We start from the raw sequence: 20,723 nt of genomic DNA on the forward strand, positions 1-20,723 counted from the left end.
TTAATTCTCAGATTGTCTATCACCTAGCGTCTTGTTAAAATGCACATGGCTCAGTCCACTGCGTGGCTTGGAAGCTGCATTCAGAGCCCTGAAGAGGCCTTCTGTTATTGGGATTTCCGTTTAAGAAAATATTTTCTTGCACAAAATGAGTACTAGCTTCACTCTGTAAATCCTGATGGCTTATGGCATTTGCATTTTAAACAGGAACTTGTGTGGATTTCCCAGCTACTCACAGCTCTTTTTAGAACATGCTACGTGGATGAGATGAAAGTACTCACGAAACTGTGGGGGCCTGGTCAGACTGAAGCCCTGATGCTTGTTTCTCCTTGCCTTGCGGCCCAGGTGGAGTACCTCTCAGATGGTTTTCTGGAGAAAAACAGGGACACAGTGTATGAAGAGCAGATCAACATCCTGAAGGCCAGCAAGGTAAAGAGCACTGGGTATGGGGCCAAAGGTAGCCCAGTAGTAGAGCGCTTGGATAGCATGCACAGGCTGCTGGGTTGATCCCCAGCACTGAAGAGAATGGGGATCGGAACAAGGATGCCCATGGCCAGATCTGGGATGGGCGGCTGGTGTCGGACCCCTGTGGAGTACAGGAAGGCAGTGATGTTGGGTCAGGTGAAGGGGCTCATTGGTTATTTCAGTTGGAAGACATTTGACTGTGGCCTAGTGGAGGGAAGAAAGCAGGGTGTGTAGTGGTGGGGCAGAGCCCAGAGGAAGAAACCTGCAGAGGGAAGGACATGGGAAGGTGCAGGGAAGATGGCAATGAGGGACAATGGTGAGTGTAATGGTGAAAACTTTACTGTCCTCCATCTCCTACCTGCAGATGTGAGATTATCTAAACTCCTTCATGTCCCTCTATTTGTGTATTCCATTTTTGTCCAGTAGTCTGCAGAACCTCTCTCTAGGCAAAAACTTAATGGAATATGAGCTGAGGCTTAAGATATTTAAATCTACTACTTCAGACTTTGTTATCTCCAGGATTTTAGCTGTTTGCCTGTCGTTACAGAGCAAGGAAAGAACAGATGCTGTGTGCATTCTATGGGTAGAGGAAATAAAGTCCTCGTTCACTCGCACACTGCTCACCCACACACATCTGTTATGCACCTGCCCATGAGGTATTGCCCTAAACCCACCTGCTCATTCAAAGGCAAGCACAGCAGATTCTGCCTTCCAGGTGCTACATTCCCATGGACTGTGAGTGGGCAGATAGGTCGATGCACACAGGTGACTTGAAGGGAGAGGGGCATGGAAAGGAGTTGCATCCAGGAGAGGACTGTGAGCCTGCATTCTAAACGCCAACACCAGGACAGATGCTGCTGGGGCTTCAGCCCTTCAGAAGAAACCAAGGGAAGGGAAGGACTTTGCAGGATTTAGGAGGCTTTCTCCCAGATGATGTGGCAGTGAACTCGCTGCAGGGCCTGATAACAGAGTAGAAATGACAGATTAATTTCTCTTTGTGATAAGCTTTAGATGAAGGCAATAGGGTGAGATGATAGAATGGGGAAAATACACAAATATACAGAGCAGAATGGACCCAAGGATATAAGGCCAAATAAACCCTGTTGTGTCATGTGGCCCCTGAGGTGGGGAGAGGAGGGAGGGAGGATTTGAGTCAGTAGCAGCATGTGGACTTGCCCTGCCCAACCTCATCTCTGGATATCTCCAACATTAGAGAACAGTCATGAGCCCCTGGCTTTGGGTAGATGTGAATATTATTTTGGAGTTCAGCTCTCCATTAACCTCTCAGTTCCCCCAACTTTCCAAGTCTCCAGTCCAAGGTGGTTTGTAGGAGTTTTTCCATCTTTCCCAAGGGTGGGGGTGGGGGCAGTGTGGGAGAGGAGCCTCAGGCCACAGAGAAGGGAGAAGCGAATGGTGTGAGCACTGGAGACTCTTCCCTGTCCCATGTGTCCTAGAGTGCCAAGAGACCCATGGCTTCCTGTGAGTCCAACAGTGGCCCTCAGGCCCTCAGTCTGCTATCTTGACTTGAGTTTCTCCTTTCAAGGAGAAGCAGAAACGAGGGGAAAGGGAAAGAGCTTTGGTAGTTCTTGTTAAGCAGTTTGTTTCCAATACCACCATTGTGTTGTGGGTTTTGAGTGGTTCTCAGCAATTCCAGAACCTAAAAATGAGCATTGCTGATAAAACTCTCCCCAGCAGATCCCCTTTTATTAGTAACTGAGCTCTTTCCCTTAATTCAACAGCTTAACTGAACATTTGTGTGGTATTTTCTGGTAACTAAGTAGAGTCAGCCTCATGGGTCTTAATCTAGTGAAGATAGTTACTACACACATATGGAAGTCTAAAAGATACACGTTGTCATGATATATAAGTTCTGCTGTGGAAGGTCAAGAAGGTGCTGTGGAAAAGGAAAGGCGTCTGCTGGGGGCCAAGACCACCCTCAGGTTCAGTAGTTGGCTACCAGGACTCAGAGCTCGGCCTGCAGTTGTACTTGCTGTGATGTGAGTGGTGACAGCGAGAGGACAACTGCATGGAGTGAGCAGGCACAGGGTGGCAAGAGTCTTCCCTTGGTGGAGTCGCAGAAGATGTGCTGAGCTCCACCAAAAAGCAAGTGTGCTACTGGTGAAACCTTACCAGGAAATGTGTCCAGGGCTTGAGGTCACTTATGTGGGCCACCTTTGCCTAGCATGAACCAAAATTCTAGAATCCCAAGAGGAAAACAAGTATTCAACATTAACCAAAATGCTGGTATAATTGGTGCAGGCCCAGTGAGCCAGTCTTATCAGGAATGCTGAAGTCCAAGTTCCCAAACACGAGAAGGCTTGACCTTGTAAACAGGCCTTCTAAGGAAAGCACAGACTGTAATACTGGCTCTTTACAGAGGCATCATTTTAGATTGGGGATGTTTATTAGAAATGAAATGTAGACTCATAAAAATTCAGATACTACATAGATAAAAGTCCCCCCTTCCCACTCCTTGACAAATCTTCTGATGAATTCCTATTCATGTGTGAGCACGTTGGTATGTCTTTAAGATTGAAATAATCGCTATGCATACCTTGTCTTCTGATTTTTTTTTTTTCACTCATTTTATCTTGGCCATCTTTCCACATGAGTGCACATCTTCTACTTTTCCTATTTTTTTTAAAAAAACTACTGGCACTTTGCTTTTCAAAAACAGTGGCAGTGAATGCCCTTTATGTGTCTCTCTGCTTACTTGTACAATTATGTCTATTGGCTAAAATTTGAGAAGTGGAACTCATGGTTCAAAGGGCATACATACCAGAGGTCTGTAGATACTGCCGTGCTGGAGGGCACAGTAGGTCTCTGCTCCCCTCTTGGAACTACCTTCTTCCCGATCCACCCACCACAGCTCTAGCTTTCCCTCACCAGCTCATACTTGTAAAGATCCAGTGCCCTGTTGCCTCCCCACAGCTCCCTGAGATCCAGTGACAGTGGCCAGCAGCATTCAGGTCACCAGACAGGGCTGTGGGCAGCCAGAACCCTTACAGCCCATCTTCAACATCACCAAGGACAGAAGGCAAAGACTGACACTGGGTCACCATGAGCCAGTCCACAGGTGGGCTGCAAACCCGAGAGGGACTCCACGTGTGCTTTCAGTTGTTTGGACAGATGGCGAGTCTGACAGCATCTATCATTTTAGCCTTTTTACAAATCCTGGTTTACCAAGCCTCTGCCTTTTTTGTTAGTTTCACGGTGTTCACAGCAGTCCTCCAAGACACGTTTCTAACTGTGTGTTAGGGCATCTTTCTAGGTCTTTATTCTCCCATGTAGAGCCACCCAGGTGGCTTCTGGTTTTGTTTTTACTCATTTTCTTCTCTGTAAGTGCAGCTCGATCTCAAATCCTTGTGTAAATTCAGTTGAACTTGAAGTACTTCTATTTTATAGGAGACTCCTGGTCTTTTCCCTTGGTGAGGCATCCCTGATAGGAAACCATCCACTTGTCATGAATAATTAAGCAGTATGAGAGGGCAGACTCCCACCTGCCTGGGAGCCCTAGGGATGCTTAAGGAATTCCCACCAAGAGCAGAGAAATAAGCTCGTGTTAATGAGAGTGTAATTAGGAAAGCCAGTTACACTGCCTAAGAGGTTATAATGTAGCTAATTGCTTTCTCGGCTATCACAGAGCTATAAATAGTCTTTTAAGTAAAGAAATGCCTCTTTAAGACATGACTTCAAGTTATTAACAGATTCATTTGTTCTAAACACTATAAAGAATGGCAGCTTCTCCCCTCATTTTTATTATAAAAAGGAATATTTCATTAACCTGTTGGGGGTGAGGGAGGAAAGTCCCAAAAGGGAAATAGTTTTTCTCTGAGGACAACAAGCAGTGGGTCACGTGTTTGTGCCAGTGAGAGCTGAGCTGAGCCCGCAGGTCTGACGTCACTTCTCTGCTCCGTGCTGGCAGTAGGGTTCTCAAGAACTGTGTAGTCCGGAGCCATTCTTGGCTCAGAGGACTTACCCTGAGCAGAGACAATCCCTGAGGTATAGGAGTCATGGTAGAGTAGCTCAGGCAAGTCCCAAGTGTCCCTTCCTATCTCCTTTCTGCCTTGTATGGTTTGACCACAGCTCTCAAGGGGAGGTCATGTGGACGAGTCTGTTGCTTTCCATACTAACATGTTCTTAAAGGCTACATACGTGCCATTTGGAGCAAACATTTGCCTTTTTAACATTTTAATTTTTTTAAAAATCAGCTTAATTGAGATAGTCAACATTACAAAAGCTTGTTCTTAAAGGTACTTGGAGTGCTGCTTATATGTGCTGGTATTTGAAAAGCTTCTAGAAATACACAGAACAATGAGGCCTCTGTGTAAGAAAACTTCCAGGTTGATGGAACAGTGTCACCATCCTCTTTCCTCGGAGGGAAAGTACATGTTACTTCTTCCAGAAAGTGAAGTGCCCAGTCTTTCTCTCAAAACCATTTTAGGGACTGAGGATATGGCTCAGCAATATTTGAATGCTTGCCTAGCATACATGAGGCCCTAGGTTATATCCCCAGAATCTCCCTGCTCCCCACCCCCCTCCAAAAAAAAAACTGGGTTAACACCCATTTAAACATAATGTTCCTTATCTAAATTTCGGAGATTCCCCACAGGGTTGCATTTAATTGTATAAAAGAGTTAATTGAAAAGAAAACCTATTTTTTATTGTCTACAGCAATAGTATTTAAAGATAAGATTCTAGGCAAGATATCACCATCAAACTGCTTTCCTAGTGTCTTATTTTAGCTTCATGTGTCTGTTACAAAGGAAATCTCTTTTGTATTCTTATAAACACAAGTGAATAGGTGTGATTTCCAAGGTAACAGCTTCACAGAGCACTGTAATTGATGTTTTCTTAAACTGTCAAATGGTCTTTAGCAAGTGTTTTGTGCCTCTCTTAATCCTTCTCAGATTTCCCTCAGGTTTTGAAAATCTCTATATAGGTTTCAATATTAGAGAATTCCAAAGTCAGTACTTGTGGACATGTTTCAAATACGTGACAAACACAACTAGGGAAGTGCTTAGCTGGTGTGTTACGTGTGACTTTTTCAGTTAGAAGACAATGACTTTAGAAAGGCCCAGGTACACACCATTACCCACTGAGTTGAAGGACTTCCCCGTTCCTGGTCAGCTGGCTTACAAACAGGTTTCTCAGTAACTCTTAATAATATTTAACAGCCTAACTGGAGTTAGTAAGTTGAAGAAATTTTCTCCCCTTCACCCAGCAGTGTGGGGTTTTATTGTATTATGAATCCTTTATCAAGCACCTAATTTGCAGTCTGAGCTCAGGTTTGTTTATAGTCTGGACACTCGTAGAGGAAGAGGTCCTTCTGCCCCAGCCCTCTTGGAGGGTTGGGTGAGTAGGGTAGGTACTTGATGCTTTTGGCCTGAGTCTGTCCCTTCCAACCCAGGGTTGTACAAGTTACCTCAATCTTTCAGTCACCTGGTCAACCTAGACTCTACCTTTAGTCACTAAGTCTATGCAACAAATCCTGAGTAGAATATGTAGTCTATATCTCCTCCCCCAAAGTTAATGTTCCCAAACTCACCCACGTGTTCCAAGTGCAGAACTCAAATTTTCCAGACTTGGTGTTGGTCATGTTTATACCCAATGATACACAGATGCCAGCTTAGGTTACAGTCTGACTTGGATAGTCTTCCAATTCTCTTCTTAAGTTATATAGCCCTGGTTTCACATATAAAATGAAAAAGGTAAGAAGGCTTTTCTGAAGCAAGAGAGGCTGAAATTTTGAGATAATTTTATTGGCAAGTCTGATTTCAAAGTTCCTCATGCAATTTTGATACATGTTTCTGACCTTAGGACTTCACAGATTTTTTTGTACAATAAGTACTCTTCGGCTAGGGATATAGCTCAGTTGGTAGAGTGCTTACCTCACAGGCCTTGGGTTCAATCCCCAGCACCAACAAAAAAACAAACTATTGATCACTTCTGTAAATTAGACCCCTTTACCCATTATTATCATGCAGATTGGTAATTTCAGCTCCTGTTCTGAGCATCTTAGAAATCCTTTCAGGAGTATGGATTAGATTAATTGAATCAGCCAGTGTTTGGTTATTTGCCTGAAAAGCTTAACCACAGGATGTCTTTGAAGTGTGGTTTGAAGGTGCAGTTAGCCCCCATTCCCCCCATCGTTTCCCTGTGGAGGTTTTGCTACACCAGTCCAACCTTACCTGTGCTTGGGGAACCAGTCCTGGGAGCCCTCTGGGCTGATGTCTTGTCCTCCTCTCCGATCCCTTCTGTCCCCGTGTTCTCAGTTAACTCATGCTGTGGTGGCTTTCTGCCATAGATGGTAAGGACTGACAAGTTTTAAAGCAGGGGGTTCTGGATGAGGTTTGCATTCATGGCAAACTTTGGCTGCTTGTAGAGTATGTCTGGATGTGGGTGTGATTCCTGACCCAGGGGAAAGCTCAGCAATGCTGAACCAGGGAAGCAGTATTCTGATTCATGCAGGGGCACTGCTGACACTTAACATCCAGCAGAGCCTAGTACTCAGTTGAGACAGGAGGTAGGGTGAGAGCAGATCACCAAGCTAGATTTCAGAAGGCTGCGTGTGAGGATAGTTTGTGCCATGTTGAACTGGAGTTTCCACTGGAATACACAGAGGAAGGAAGATGCTCAGCAGACAGTTGGAAATATCCATCATGGTAATGAAAAGATCCAGGCTTGGGCCTGGCACGATGGTGCACACCTGTAGTCCAAGTGGCTTGGGAGACTGAGGCAGGAGAATCAAAGCCAGCTTCAGCAACTTAGTGAGGGCTTGTCTCATTAAAAAACAAAATGGGCTCCCCAATGGCTTGGTGATTAAGCACCCCTGGGTTTAATCCCTGGTAACAAAATAACAAACCAGACACTAGTAGAGGATCTAGAGTGATAATGGAAGCCACTGGCGTGAAGTAGATTGTCCGGGGACAAGTGTTTGAGAGAAAAAATGGTGGAGATGCTGATCTGGCAAACAGCAGTCCAGAGGAGGGAAGTTCAGGAATATGGGTCAGTGGAAGTTGCTGGAAAGAAACAGAAAGGGAGAGAATGGACGAAGTAGGGCTGCTGTCTCAGGAAAGATCTCCAGAAAGGAGATGTGGGCCAGTGGGCCTCAGAGGGGACTGGTAGCATGAGGAATGAGACCACAGCGCTACTACCTGCTGGTGTTGGTAAGCAGTTCGGATGCCTTTCAGTACATGGAGAGGAGGCTGAGAACATACTTGAGATATATTAATTATTAATTATTATGAAACAGGTGCTAATATAATGGTTTTATATTACTCTTAGGATTAAAAACAAAAATCTTTACCCAAGGTCTACATGAGCTGGTCCATCCCTCCTTCCCTCTCACTGTGTACCCTGTAGCTGTACCCACTTCATGTTAGTCCCCTAACATTCAATTAGTCCCCTAATTGAATGTCCCATATTCCATGCATAGTCACTTCCACCCCAAACTTTCCTACCGCTCAAATACCCCACTAGCTCAAACGCCCCTTCCTAAGGCAACGCTGGTTTCCTCCACACCACTGAAGTGGGTTTATCTTTATTACATGTTCCTTTTCATTAGAACATCATCTTGTCATTACGTGGAGATGATTAATGATTTAGAGGAATCATCAGGTTCCGTTCCCTCATTTTATACATGAACAAGTCAAAACCAAGTCGGGTGAACGGGTTTGCCATAGGTCACATAGCTGTGTAAGGGTAACCTCAGAGGCTGTTTTATTCACTTTGTGTTGCCAGCTTCCAGCACAACTTTTATTGTTGTGTTGATGTTAGTATTGATGAACAGATGGAAGAACTAGTCAATCTAACTTCTAGATTCAGTGACCTCACTTACTTTTTCTTTAATTGTAGATGGACACAATGACTTTATGTGGTGCTAAGCATCGAACTCGGCGCCTCACACATGCTAGGCAAGCACTCTACTGCTGAGCCACAGCCCCAGCCCCTCATTTCCTTTCTCTACTGCAATAGCTCGTAGAATTGAGTACCTACTGAAAGCACCATTATTACGATGTTGGTATATGAATTTTACTCAGATGTTTAAAAAAATCATGTATGAACTGTCTGTTTCTCTGACAGTTCACCAATTCCCTCCCCCTTGATTATGCAGGCTTCCCCCACCCCTTGTGCTGGGGATCAAACTCGGGCCTAATGCATGCTAGGCAAGAATTCTACCACTGAGTTACACCCCCAGTTCTTTCCCTTCCCTTCTGAAGAAATAATATTTATGACTTTGAAATGAATGCATGAAGAGAGGAGGAAGATGATCCATTTCAAAGATGCTGTGAATAGGAAGAAAATTGCCACCTTTTGGTAGCTAAAACTTGGAGACATCTGGCTTCTTTCACTTAGCACAATATTCTCAAACGTACTTATATTGTATCATGTGAGAGGAGGTCATTCCTTTATATTGTTGAATCATAGTCCACCCTATGCGTGATAACTACATTTCTCCATCGATCTGTTGGTGACCATTCCAGGCATCTCAACCTGGTAGCTCTTATGCACAATGCTGCTGTGAACATTGGTATATGGGGTCTTGTGTGGACGTGTTTTCATTTCTCACAACTATGTATTGGCTATTTGGGGAAAAATTTAAACAAAGTATGAGAGATCTGGTTTTTGTTTTTCTTGTGGTTGTTTCTAGTTCCCATTAGTGGCCGACTTGTTTCGTGATGACAAGGACCCTATTCCTGCCACCACCACATCAGGGAAGGGATCGTCTTCGAAGATCAACATTCGCTCTGCCAGACCCCCCATGAAGGCCTCCAACAAGGAACACAAGAAAACTGTGGGCCACCAGGTCAGCTCCAGGCCTGTGACCAGAAGCTGAGCTCCATGGTGCATGGGGCAGGGTTGGCCTCTCTGTAGATTAAGGGCAGCTGCAAGGTCAGGGAGGCCACAGTGACCTTAGCATTGGCAGCCCTGGTCACTAAGCTTGAGCTTTGTATCTTTTGAAGAGGAAACTGCAAAACCTGCACCAGAGAGGACTAGCAGAAGAGCCAGGAAGGGGGATGAGGACAGCCCGTGAGTGCATTACCCCTGAGGCAGTGAAGGGCTGCAGTAACTTCTGGGGAGGTGAGAAAGTGGACTCTGCAGAGTGGAGAGGAGAGTCAAATAAGTCCAGGGATCAGAGGCAAGAACAGCTTCTCCTGCTCCAGGTCTCTGTGGGTATCGTGTCTGGTGTCTCCAGAGAGAAGTCCCTGGCAACTGCCACCTGCTTTTATCCCTGTGGGCTTGTCAATTCTGGTCATTTTACAGTCACTTCCAGGATGCTCTGGAATGGTGAGGCTGCAGTGCCCCATGTTTAGCACCAGTACCCAGCAGTGAAATGGCTCATTTCCCTTAGTGTTCACCTGCCTTTTTTCTCACTTGGTCACTGCAGAGTAGGAGTGTCACTGGAATCGCCCAGGTCTCCAAATTTTTTCCCCTGTTCTCTGGGGTTGATAATAGTAACAATGACCACCACCCTCAGTATGAGTGTTTCTTTATCATACATCCAAAAAAAATGTTGAAAATAAACAACTTGGCTCTGGCTTTTGCTTCTGCAGTTCCGCACCTCCCTGCATCTGCTCATGGAGACCCTGAATGCCACCACCCCACATTATGTTCGCTGCATCAAGCCCAACGACGAGAAGCTCCCCTTCCAGTAAGTGCCTACTGGGCTTGGCCAGCCCCCTTCACTCCACCTTGGAGGCTCAGGTGCAACAGGGTGGGCTCAGCCTTGGGAGGCTCTGTAGCCTCCAGCATGGTGAATGGTCAGGGTGAGAAGATATAGTTTCCCCATCCGCTGGAGCTTGCCTTGTTGCTGAGGAATGCACACGCCTGAGCCAAATAGAGGCCCATTTAGAAGTATATCAGTAAATGTGGAAGCCTCGTCTCCGCTGGCAAATGTTAAATTCAGACAGGATGGCAGAAATGGGCAGGAAATGCTTTTCTGGCATTGAAGAAACGGCCATCAAATGGCAGGTAGAGAGACATGCAGGTGGTCCTGCTTCTCACCTCACTCCGCTGCTGCACTTCCAAGTATCCACCTTTGCTTGTGCTCCCCCCACACCTTGAGACTGTTTCTTGAAGTTCTATCCATACTTCCAGGTTCTTGGTGAGGTCAGTCATGTAATAGCAATTCTCAATTTTCTTTACCCATTTTTGATTCTGCCAAATTCCAGATCAGAGCTTCATGGGCCATATCACATTCAGGATGGCCAAGGACCAGGCTCTTTATCCTTTCTTTGGTCTCTGGTCTAGAAAATGGCATAATCATCCTGATGCCTCATCTACCCACCACACCTGATTGCCCACACTGGAAGCTGTGAACTTCTGGTCAGGTGCTGTCCAGTAGAGCTTTCTGTGAGGATGGGTATATTCTGCAATCAGCAGCCAGTGGTCACATGTGGCTGTTGGTGCTTGAAACCTGGCCAGTATGGTTGAAGAACTGAATTCATTTTGTCTGATTCACTTCACATACCACAGGTGGCTAGTGGCTACCATTATTGGACAGTGTAAGCCTTGATTCTTCCTTCTCCTTTACTACAGTGTCTGGTCATTGTCCAAGTCCCATGGAGTATACATGAAAACCTAACACGTTGGTCTCTTTATCCCTTGTTCCAGATTCTCTTCATTTTTTCCTTTAAATTTTTAACACATATCAATTGTACATAATAATGAGGTTCAGTGTGATATTTTAATATGTGCATACAGCACAGGCTGATAATCCATTCTCCCTTTACCTACCCTTCCCCTAATTCCTGACCAGAAAGACAAGTACCTCATGTTTTCTCTCATGTGCAAGTTGAGAAATGGACCTTAGTTTAGAACTGTGATCCCCAGAGCCCCATCGCTCTTGCCTGGAATGCTGCCACAGGCCCTTAAGGGCCTCTTCACCTCAGCATTTCTTCTTCCCTTACTTCGAGCTGTCACATGTGCCCTCCTTTTGGCCAGAGAAGGTATACTGTTAACTTTTTAAGAACCTATTCCTATTTGTTCCGTCATTCCATTTTCAGTCCTAGTGTAATTTCTTTTTGTAACTCTCAGAATATCCAAACTGCATTCTATTCTCATTGCTTAGTGAAGCCGGACTTTGCACTCTATGGGCCTAATAGTGCAAGAGAGCCAGAGAGACTGTGTCACTCGGCCTTCTTTGAAGCATCTGATTGCTCCATCTTCTCTCTGGCTCTAAAGCTGTGAGATGTGCTTAGGAATCCCCCTGCATGGCATCCGCTTACTGGCAGGCTCCAGAAGAGGCTGATGAAAGAGCAGCGTGTGTGGAAGACTCTCAGGTGTGAATTGCAGAGCATCCTGCAGGGCCTAGGAGCGTAGAGATGGGCTCCATACCCATCCTACCCCAGCCAGCTGTGACCTTGGGCAGTTCATTCACCGGATCCTGGAACCAGCCAGGAGCTCTGCAGGGCTTTCCTCCCAAATGAGAGGAGCAGCCAGGGATTTTGAAAGCACTTTCTAGTCCTAATATACCATTTTTCTAAGACCCTCCTTTGCCTTCGGGACCAAAGGAAGAACGCTAAACCAAGCCAGAAATTCTGAATTCTAACCCTGGCTCATTACTGGTTCTTTGGCTAATCATAAATGACTCTTTTTGCTCGGTTAATTGTATTTGTAAGATACCCTGATGAAAGAACCCAAGGAGATAATGATTGGGGATTATTTGGGGGTGGGGGAATGTTTAAGTACATTATTGACATTATTCTAGAAGGAAATGAGTTTCCCATCAACATTCCAATGTTGACATTGGAATCAGATGATTCTTGGTCATGGAAGCCTGTCCTGTGCACGTAGGATGTTTAGAAGCTTCACTGGCCTCTGTGCACCAGATTCCAGGAGCATCCCCGCTGTGAGGACAACTGAGATTTTTAAAATATTGCCAAGTGTTCTCTTGGGGGCATAGAACCACTGAGAGAACCCCATTGAGAACCACGGTCCCACACTGAATGCTTTGATAACACTCTTATTATATAATAAGTATTTTTCCCTGTGCTGCTTTTACTCAAGAAACATCTATCTTATCTCAGTTAGTAGTTGCTGGGCCAGGCCAGGCAGAATGACATTGATATGTCCCCCATGCTTAAGGAGTTGCCCATCACAATAATTGGCATTGCCACAGAAGTGGCTGTCAGCAGCTCTCAGAGTGCTACTGTGACGGGGACACGAGAACGGTGAAGTGTCCAGGGAGGAGGTAGCCCAGGACGAGTGTCAGAGTATGGGGTCACTTGCTGAAAGACCTGTGTGACTTTCCTGCAGGCCCGCCCACGGGTCTCAGGGTCTCAGGGCAGAGTTGTGAGCTTCAAGCCCAAAGAAAAGGGAAAGGGGTGCAGAATGGATTGAGTGGTGTGTGACTGCCTAGGCATAGCCCAGTTCTGACCCCGTGGGATTCTCACCTGCACCTAGCAGCTGGTGCTCCTCTGTTCCCACACATGTACTGAGGGGCGAGGAGCGTAAACCTGGCTCTCAGCATTTTGACCAGGTGATTTTTCAGTCCCAGAGTTGCATGTTAATTGTCCTTACCAGGGTCCTCCACAGTTTCATGGTAGAAGGGCTGGTTTTCCATTTCTGGTTGCCTCGTGTTGACTGCAGGAGGCAGATGGACTTGTTTTCTTCTGGAGAAGTCAGGTTGGAGCTCAGAAGGTGCTGGCTGGTTTCATACCTTCTGAGGTTGTGAACAGGAAAAGGGGGTGGCAATATTGTCCTTATAGGTATCTTTTTTCCTTTTCTCTTAAAAAAAAATCCTTTTTTACGTCACATGATTGTTACAACATGCACACGAGTTACAGGCAGATGTTCTCCTGCCTGTGAATGAGGAAAATCAGTTACGAAGAGATCGGGTCTCATGCAGTGACTCCAGTCCTTAGTGGCAGAACTGAGGCCATAAGACATTCTCTCCTATAGTCTCACTCTTTCCCCAGAGCACAGTGAGGACAGTGTCACCATTCAGAAGGCAGAGCAGGCATGAGGAGGCAAGTGGCTTTGCAGAGTTCCTCACGAAGCTGAGTTCAAAAACCATGGGCTGAATGCCTTCATGGGTCCAGATCTACGTATGGTGTTGGGCTCCAAGGGAAGACTTGCCACCCCCTCCTCCATTCTCAGTTTCCTCTGCGATGCTTGGCAATGTGACTTTACACCTAGCAAGTTGGTGCCTGACCATTAGACAGGACAAGGACACAGTCCAGGACTGGGATGCCCAGTGGTCGCAAGGCATGCTGTGGAGGGTGTAGCAGAGCAGGAAGGGCTGTGGCTGGGAAGAGAAATAGTGGTTAAGGAAGGATCTAGTTTTCAGGAAGTATCTTAGTTTCTCCTGCGGGAATGGTGGTAGGCCTGGTAGGAGTAGGAACCCCAGCTGGACCCATAGAGCACATGGGTGTCAGGTACCCCTGCGTGTGCTCTGTCTACTATACATGCAGGGGGCTGTTGGGCCCTGTGGTTGTGCCAGGCAGAGGAAGATGCTGGTGGGAAGGAGGACATGGGTTCTATGGGTGTGGAACCCTGGAGAGGGTCCCCTGCAGGCCACAGAGCATCTTTCCAAAGCTCAAGCATGACAACCTTATAACTCGGGACCAGCTGCTCACCTTAGAGTGAGAGGAGCAGAGCCTGTGGACAGCAGAGTCTGAAGGCCACATGTGGTCACTTGAGGGACCCAGCAGCCTTTATGTCTTGAGGTGCTCCTTACAATCTGATCCCAGAACAGTGCTGCATCCCATGGAAAACTCGGGGAAAATCAGACAGTGTGGCAGTGGGAAAGGGTAGGCATGTGGTGACTTGCTCAGTCATGCGTTTCCGCTGGCCCTATGAGACACTCATGCCTCAGAGCTTTGGTTCTAGTTTAAAGGATGAAATTAAATCATCTGAAGTGATTATGTAGCTCAGGATTATAACAGCCCTCAATTGTGCCTTACACACTCAAAGTGTCAGAGTCACTGGGGCCAGCATTATTTGGGACTGGAGGGATCAGGGAGACGGGATGGAGGAGCCGGGTATGTGGAAGAGGTAGGACGTGGGAAGGTCATGGGGAAGAGTGAGGAAGTTGACGTAGGTGCAGGCCAGAAGCAGGTGTGAGTGCTTCCTGAGACCCAGGGCCTTCAGGAACCACAGTGCACCTGCAGATGCGGTGGTAGCTTGCAGTCATCAGTAGCTTGAAAACCTACTGAGTTCAGGAAAGCCCAGGGCACCATTTGCCAAACGCTGTATTGATGGACTTCTGTGTGCCAGACCCGTGGGGCACTCAGCACAAAAGGGCATGGCTAGGGATTAAGAGAGATGCAGAGTGATAGGAGGACATAGACAGAATCTTGTGGAGAGAGAGGACTCTGAGGGCAGCAACTCTGTCCTGCAGAGTTTCAGAATCTAGATGGGTCCAGCTTCTGGAAAAAGAATACCTCAGTCAAGGAGATTGACAGGTGATGACATGGCAAAGGGGTGCCTACGGAGGAAAGCAGGCTGCCTGGTGACATGGTCAAGGGTCCTGCCAAAGCCACTATGATCTCCCAGATTTGTGGCTGTGAGCCTGGTGGATCCTTGCTCCTGCCCTTCTACTTTCAGGGAACAAAAGCCTGGTCCTGAGTTTCCATTGAGCTGCAAGAAGCCGGAAGGAAAGGGAGCATTTGTTCCTCATTGCTACTCATGGAGTAGAGCAGTGTTCTTAGCAAATTATAAGTAGTGACTAAATCTAAATCAGCTTGATTCTTTCTTGGGGACTCCCTGATCATTCAGCCAACCTGACATTTTCCCCTTGGGTTTCTATGAACACTTTCACCACATGTCCTACACTGCCCCTTAGGGAACTCCTCTGTGCCCTCTCTTCTTCAAACACATGCCCTCATAAAACCCAGACAAAGTCTGACGGTATCTGTTCCCCCCACACACATTCAGCATGTGTGAGAGATGCTGGGTTTTCAGTGCTAGGCTTAGCATCGTAGGGCATGGCAGTGTTTGAAGATGGTACCCATTTTCTATGGAGTTAGGAAGGTAAGTTCTTCATCTATGATTCTTAACTGAGCAGCTGTCATGACCTATCCTAGCCAACAGTGCGTGCCCTTCTGCCAGGCACTGCTCTAGTTGCTTCCATGGGCCATTACATTTAATCCTCGTACTAACCCTGGAAAATGAGTACTGTTATCCATTTCATAGATGAGGGTGCTGAGGCCCAAAGAGGTGGTTTCAATCCCCAAATTACGTCTGTATCTGGTAAGTGGCCGTATCATGAGTCCAACGCAGGTCTGCCAGGCCTGAAATTGACTTTTTTAACCCCTGGGCTAAGTAAGGATTACGATGCCAAAGGTACATGGTGTGGACATTGATTTAAGATATTTGACCATGTGGATGGAAATAGGGCAAGCTCAGGAGGGGGGAGTGGGCAGAATTCAGATAAGCAAAGAAGAGGCGGGATTGAGTGTGTGCAAGAGCCTCATTTACAGAACTGGAGATGGCGAGATGGCTCATCCGCCTGCCAGTTGGTGCCTTTCAGCCTGTGCTTTACCCCGACCTTGTGCATGGCCATCCGTAACTCAGTAAAGCAGGCGCCATATATTATGTTCATTTGCCTACACAAACGCTCATTGCTTATCTTGTTATTGGCAGCTTTGACCCAAAGAGAGCCGTGCAGCAGCTCAGAGCCTGTGGGGTGTTGGAGACGATTCGCATCAGTGCAGCTGGCTACCCATCCAGGTAACGTGCTCCAGCCATGTGCCCATGGGAATGCTGTAGAAAAGCCAGAGGGTATGCCCCTGCCCCCGGCGTCTCAAATATACTGTTAGCTGGAGACAGATACTAAAAAAGTGGAGGACCCAAATTGGGATGCTGACGGCAATTAGAATTTCATTTGGCCCTGAAATGGCACAGGAATCAATATAGTAAGATATTTGGAGGCAGCTTTTCAAAATTCAAGTTGATGTTGGTCTAGGTGATGAGCTAGGTAGTATTTCAAAAGGGATCCCTCCTTTCTTTGATGCCCACCATAGCCCCTGTATCTTTTTCATTTTATTTGGTAAAATATATTTATCTTGACCATTTTTAAGTTGACAGTTTAGTGACATTAGCACATTGACATTTTTGTGCAGACATCACCACCATCCATCTCCAGAACTCCCTTCAGCTTGCAAAACTGAAACTCTATAGACACTCAGTTATTCCTTGTTGTAGTTCATTTTTTTTCTTGTTACCGTAACAAAATACTTCAGGAAAGCTAACCTTAGAAGGAAAAGGTTTCTAGTTTAAGAGGCTAAAAGGCCAAAATTAGGAAGGAGAGAGAACATGTCCAAATAGGAAGCCAGAGAGAAAGTGGGTTCTCCTGATCCCTTCTGAAAGCAGCATCTCCAACTGGCCTAAGGATCTTCTAGTAGGCCCCACCTGCTAAAGGTTACACCCCCTCCCCAAACCACCACCCCAGGGACCAGGCTTCTAATACATGAGCCCTTGAGAGAGCCCACATCAAACCAGAGCACCCGTCATTCCCTCCCTCCAGACCTAGCAACCACCTTTCTGCTTTGTCTCTGAATTTGACAACTCTGGGTGCCTGATGCAGATGGAGTTTTAAAGTATTTGTCCTCTTGGTGACTGGCGTATTTCACATGGCTGCATGTCCATGTTGTGGTGTGTGACCAAATGTCATTCTTTTTTAAGGTTGAATAATATTCTCTGGTATGCATATATCACATTCCGCCTGTTTACTACTGTCAAGCCCTTTAACTTTTAATAGGGAATCAAATATGTGGTGGGAAGTTGAATTTCTTCAAATTAAAACAACAACAACAACAACAACAAATCCTCATGGTTGACCTGTAGTATGGATAAGACACTGAACCAATCTGGAGCCTGGGGAAGCTATAATAAGTTGTGGCTTTCCCCTGGACACCTCCCTGAAATGTGTGTGGAAGGGTGCATGGCAACTCCTCTTGTTCCCATGAGATACACTGTGCCACTGTCCTACAAGCCAAACATGTGCCATTAATTGGGGCTGGGCTGAGCAATACAGCAGCACAGAGCTTGTGGAGCTGCCCACGAGGACCCTCTGACCTAGGAAGTCCCTTCTATGAGGAGGTGGAAGAAGCCAGAAGTGGGCATGAGGGATTAGTAAAGGCGTCTGCTCCTGTCTGCTTTTTTAAACCCTGCAGGGTGGTCCTCTGGAGCAAGACTAAAGGCTGGGTTTTTTGGTTTGTTTTTTAGCTACATCTGTCCTTACTTAGGAAAAAGCAGGGGATATCCTGGGGTCCCTCTCACTTTTTGACCCTGGGGTCTGAACCCAAGTAGCTAACCCCCTGTTGCTAATGAGTGGGGAGGCTCTGGCTTCCTGGATGGAGGCTTGGCCTTCCTTTTGAAGGGGACTATGAGAACCCAGTTGCTCTCTGGATTCTCTTCCCACTGTGCCCTGCATAGGCCTTTTGATTGAGCAGCTGGAGCCCAGTGGTTCAGATCTGAGTTCAGGCCACTGTAGTTGTCAGTTCCACTGCCTTCGGATGCCTGCTATAAGCACAGGGTTCAGATCTGACCTATCATCATTCAGTTGAACTGGGAGAGGACCTTAGGTTACTGCCAAACTACCAGTTTCCAACCATGTCCCATGGGCAGCTGGCTCTACCCCTATTCCCAGCTCTTGTGTTTGCTGGGTTCCTGAGGTAGGTCTTGCCCACCAAAAGGGTTTCTTTAGTCCTCTGTCTTTAACCTGGTGTTTCTCATAATCATGTGTGGCAAACGCCTCATGAGTCAGGAAATAATTTTGATTAATTTTGACCAATACACTGTTTTTAATGAAGTAACTTGGGTTGGAAATTGTTTAAAAAAAAAAAAAAAAGTGGTTTGTGGCAGAGGGATGTTGTGGCATGGCCATGTCGGTGTTGTAAGTGAGGTGTTGCATGCTCTAAGATGTGCTTTCATGATGGGGCTCAGAAAAGGAGCACCTTTGTCCCATGCTGTATTGTCATTGTGGAGCATCTTACTGCTCAAGTCAGTGAAGTGCTGCACTCTAAAAGAGGTTTGTCAGAAGAGTGGGTTGGGGTCCTGAGAGACCTTCCCCCTATGCCTAGCCTAGACCCAAGACCTGGCTTCCTATTCTTGCCAACTTGTGTATAGGAGTTCAGGGTGTGGAACTGCAGCCCAGGCAAAGGCTGAAACAGCATGGTAGCTGAACGCTGTGCTTTGGAGTCAGCCTGGGGTTCAGGTATTGGTTCCCACACGTCTTGCCTGGGTGACTTTGGGCAGGTTAATCTCTGAGCCTAGGTTTCCTTATCTTTAAGTATCTTCACCTCATTGGTTGTGAGGAATGAGATAATGTATCAAAGTCCTCAGCACAGTGACAGTACTTCAGAATTTAATAAAGTACTTGTTATATCACTCAAGATATGAGCAAGAATCTACCTCCCTTTGGACATAGGTATCTGGGTAGAAGACAACTTTACCAGAAATTTCTAGCTTTGTTTTTGTGAAATCCCAATGTGTGTACCCATCTCAAAAAGAGCATACTGAAATTCCTAGGACTCTACAACTAGAAAGGGCGAGTTTAAAAGTTAAAGAGGCTGAGGGTTTAGCTCGGTGGTAGAGCATGTGCTCAGCATGTGCAAAGCCCTGGGTTTGGTCCCCAGCACCAAAGTCTGTAGTTAGAACTAATATATCCTGTTTCAAACTGGTGCAAGAAAGAGCCACACCGGTGCTTTCAATGAAGAGGCCTGAAGGCAAACGGAGAACCCCAAGGTGTTAACCTTTGTATATAATTCTCACTGGTTTAATGGGGCTTGTAAAGTGGGAAGCATGGAAAAAACAAGAGAAGCCCATGACAGTGAGGTAGTCTGAGGCTGGTGGAATCTTGGGGAGTCACCTGTTTCACCAAGAACTTTCTAACAGTAGATTGTTTAATAACAAGACAAATAATTTATAGAAGGTGTCCCTCTGGGGAGTCTCCTTGGACATCAAGGAGAGGCTACAGACTCTGCCCAGGCAGAGGTCTGTGCACATCTGTGCCAGCTCTGATTCATCGGCTGAGCTTCCTCACACCCTCGTTGTGTGAAATCAGAGTGACAGTGTGTGCCATCTGCATTCCTACTGGGTTTGCTGTCACAGTGCGAAACGGTCTGTTTATAGAGATGGAAGGGTGGGGAGGGGCTTTACTTTGGGGTCTGGCGTGAGCTTTATGTAGAAAGCTTTAGAATGAAAGGTTTTTGGCTCTGTGGGTCTTTCCCCTCAATCTTTCTCCTGCCCGTCTCACACTATACGGAGTATCCAGCCCTGCGCTGGTCCCTGCCCACCAGGAGCCCACAGCTAGAAGTGACACAGGCTTGAAGCAGAGACCACCACAAAACCAGTGTTAGATGTGGGAGAAACTGCACCTGGAGCTGGGCCTGGAAGAGTGGGGAGGGTGAGGATCCGTGGGGAGGAGTGGGAGGACACTGCCAGCCAGGGAGCATCCAGGAATGGACAGCAAGTTAAAGAGGGCTTCCCTGGCCACTCAGTGCTCCGTTGCAACTGCTCCGTCCCCCATTCATAGCCTGCTGGCACACCAGGTGTGCTCCTCCCCTAATTCAGACTGCTGCTTCTTGGCAGCTAAGAGCATGTGCCCTCCAAGTCCTTGGACCCATGAGGAAGGTGGCTTCTCCTACTGTGTGTTCCACCTGGCTGCATTCAGAGTTGCCAGCAGGGTCGAGATGCCCATACCTTGCTGGCCTCTTTCAAGGTGGCAGAAGGACGTCTTTTCCCGCTGTCCTAATTGTTTCAGACTTCTTTCTTCAGGTAATTACAAGTACATCTGTACCTTTTGTTTTTGTAATTACAGGTGTTATGGGAAGTACAAGGAAGTACAGGTGTATTTCTGGTATCACAGAAAAAGTTGCCTGCCGTGGTGATGTGAGTGGGTAGGCTCAGATCCAGGATACACCCTCCCTCTGCAGCCTTGCATTGGCTGCCTTAGCACATTTTGCTCAAGGGTCCAGGAGAGGGTTTCCTCCCTGAAATGCCATGGGAAATGTTCAGTGTTGGAAAGTAGCACCATGATTTTATGGCCCTTGGTTAGTCCTGAGGTGGAGTTGGACCTTCCAGGCTATCTGGTCTAGATCCTCCCCTTATCCTCTTGCCACTCCCAGGCCATGGCACCTAGAATGGCAATTATTTGGAAGATGAGAGGTGGTGGGGATTGGAGCTGAGGGGAAGCTCCCACACTGGAATCTTTAGACTCAGCCTCTTTGCTTAACCTTCTGCTCTTGCCAGCCATGGTTACTGTTTGGGTGACCTCACTGATGACGAAGAAGTAAACAGTGCTGCTGCCT

The 20,723-nt window shown here is 46.7% G+C and overlaps 1 protein-coding gene across 1 annotated transcript in view; it reads left to right on the top strand.

Annotated features, from left to right (window-relative positions):
* Positions 1–20,723, top strand: part of Myo5b (myosin VB) — a 307,445-nt gene that overhangs the window by 205,583 nt on the left and 81,139 nt on the right. Inside the window, exons 14-17 of the mRNA XM_071602835.1 lie at positions 343–426; positions 9,116–9,271; positions 10,020–10,117; positions 16,054–16,140. Of these exons, the coding sequence (XP_071458936.1) occupies positions 343–426; positions 9,116–9,271; positions 10,020–10,117; positions 16,054–16,140 (425 nt within the window). The remainder of the gene's footprint in view (positions 1–342; positions 427–9,115; positions 9,272–10,019; positions 10,118–16,053; positions 16,141–20,723) is intronic.

The sequence above is a fragment of the Marmota flaviventris genome, chromosome 16 (genome assembly GCF_047511675.1).
Source record: "Marmota flaviventris isolate mMarFla1 chromosome 16, mMarFla1.hap1, whole genome shotgun sequence".
NCBI classification, from domain to species: domain Eukaryota; kingdom Metazoa; phylum Chordata; class Mammalia; order Rodentia; family Sciuridae; genus Marmota; species Marmota flaviventris.